We start from the raw sequence: 2,500 nt of genomic DNA on the forward strand, positions 1-2,500 counted from the left end.
AGTGGACCTCAGGCTGGTTCTAAATACAGACAAAACCAAATATATGTGTTTCTCCAGAGCAAGAACTACAAATTTGAATGATTTTAATATTTTTACAAATAATGGATTTTTAATTGAAAGAGTCACAGAGTACAAATATCTTGGCATCTGGTTAGATGATAAACTCACTTTTAATTTTCATATAAAAAATCTTGTTCGTCGACTACGACAAAAAATTGGCTATTTTTATAGGAACAAAACCACCTTCCCTTTATTTAGTAGGAAAAGGATTATTGAAGCAGTTTTCATGTCTGTCCTTGATTACGGTGATGTGGTTTACCGGCATGCATCACATTCATGTCTTAAACTCCTGGACTCTGTTTTTCACTCTGCTTTAAGGTTCATCACAGGAGATGCTTATGACACACACCATTGTCTTTTATATGAGAAGGTTGGGTGGCCCTCCCTTAAAGAGAGACGTGACGCACATTGGCATATTTTAATTTACAAAGCCTTGACCGGGAAGCTTCCTCGTTATTTAACTGAATTGCTGCAAATCTCAGATGGGCTTTATCAGACCCGCTCCACTGACATGCTTATGCTTTATGTCCCACAAGCCCGGTCTGAGCTGGGAAAGACAGCTTTTAGCTTCAGTGCCCCTGACTCCTGGAACAACTTACAGCAACAAATTAAACTAAATAACTTCATATCCTTTAACCAATTTAAACAAACTATTTTAAATCTGCCAAACTCTACCTGTAACTGTTTTAATTAGGCTATATTGTACTCTCACCCATTTAATTTTAATTGCTACCACTTAATTTCACCACTGTGTAAATGTTTCAATTGTTTTTCTCTTCACCTGTTGTTGTGTATTTGATGTATTTGCGTTGAATATTGTTAATGTATTGTTGTTTTTCCTTTGAATTTGTTTGAACTCGACGTCATTGAAAATGAGGGTCACCCCTCAATTGGTCTCTCGAGGATAAATAAAAGTTAAATGAAAAATGAAAATACAAAAACACACACACACACAGATTGTATTTCTGTGTCAGATCTCAGTGTGTGAGAGTTTGGGCACTTAGTTAGTTAGTATGCATACTCACATATATAATAGGACTCTTTAGTTAGTATGCATACTCACATATATAATAGGACTCTTTAGTTAGTATGCATACTCATATATATATAATAGTACTCGTTAGTTAGTATGCATACTCACATATATAGTAGTACTCGTTAGTTAGTATGCATACTCACATATATAGTAGTACTCGTTTCTTAGTATGCATACTCACATATATAACAGTACTCGTTAGTGTTCATACTCACATATATAGTAGTACTCGTTAGTTAGTATGCATACTCACATATATAGTAGCACTCGTTAGTTAGTATGCATACTCACATATATAGTAGTACTAGTTAGTATGTATACTCACATATATAATAGTACTCTTTAGTTAGTATGCATAATAGTACCCGTTAGTTAGTATGCATACTCACATATATAAAAGGACTTGTTTCTTAGTATGCATACTCACATATATAATAGTACTCTTTAGTTAGTATGCATACTCACATATATAATAGCACTCGTTTCTTAGTATGCATACTCACATATATAATAGTACTCGTTAGTTAGTATGCATAATAGTACCCGTTAGTTAGTATGTATACTCACATAATAGCACTAGTTTCTTAGTATGCATACTCACATATATAATAGTACCCGTTAGTTAGTATGCATACTCACATATATAGTAGTACTCTTTAGTTAGTATGCATACTTACATATATAGTAGTACTCGTTAGTTAGTATGCATACTCACATATATAATAGTACTCGTTAGTTAGTATGCATACTCACTTATATAATAGTACTCGTTAGTTAGTATGCATACTCACATATATAACAGTACTCGTTAGTTAGTATGTATACTCACATATATAATAGGACTCTTTAGTTAGTATGTATACTCACATATATAGTAGTACTTGTTAGTTAGTATGTATACTCACATATATAGTAGTACTTGTTAGTTAGTGTTCATACTCACATATATAGTAGTACTAGTTAGTATGTATACTCACATATATAATAGTACTCTTTAGTTAGTATGCATAATAGTACCCGTTAGTTAGTATGTATACTCACATATATAGTAGTATTCGTGTCCGGGCCTGAACTCGAACCCCAGACTGAATGGAGTGAACAGCTGGAACTTCTCGGAGAACTTCAGCGGCCCGTTAGCCCCACCCGGGCGGTTACACTCCCACCGCTTAAACCCGCGACGCTGGTGCTCACATCCGGTGAACCCATCGTAATTCACCATGTAGAGGATGTAGGTCTCCATACTGGCCTGGGAAAGATAGGATAAGAAAAGAGTGGGTTAATGTATGGAGGGATAGATAGATAGATAGATAGACAGATAGACAGATAGACAGATAGATAGATAGATAGATAGATAGATAGATAGATAGATAGATAGATAGATAGATAGATAGATAGATAGATAGA

The 2,500-nt window shown here is 34.5% G+C and overlaps 2 protein-coding genes across 7 annotated transcripts in view; one reads left to right on the top strand and one right to left on the bottom strand.

Moving 5' to 3' along the window:
- LOC307254853 (NACHT, LRR and PYD domains-containing protein 12-like) overlaps positions 1 to 2,500 on the top strand; it is a 365,889-nt gene that overhangs the window by 109,211 nt on the left and 254,178 nt on the right. The gene's annotated exons all lie outside the window — the stretch shown is intronic.
- Positions 1 to 2,500, bottom strand: part of efna2b (ephrin-A2b) — a 70,182-nt gene that overhangs the window by 4,966 nt on the left and 62,716 nt on the right. Inside the window, exon 3 of the mRNA XM_080033119.1 lies at positions 2,138 to 2,342. Within this exon, the coding sequence (XP_079889245.1) occupies positions 2,138 to 2,342 (205 nt within the window). The remainder of the gene's footprint in view (positions 1 to 2,137; positions 2,343 to 2,500) is intronic.

Source organism: Ammodytes marinus, assembly GCF_949987685.1.
Source record: "Ammodytes marinus genome assembly, chromosome: 8".
Lineage (NCBI taxonomy): Eukaryota > Metazoa > Chordata > Actinopteri > Uranoscopiformes > Ammodytidae > Ammodytes > Ammodytes marinus.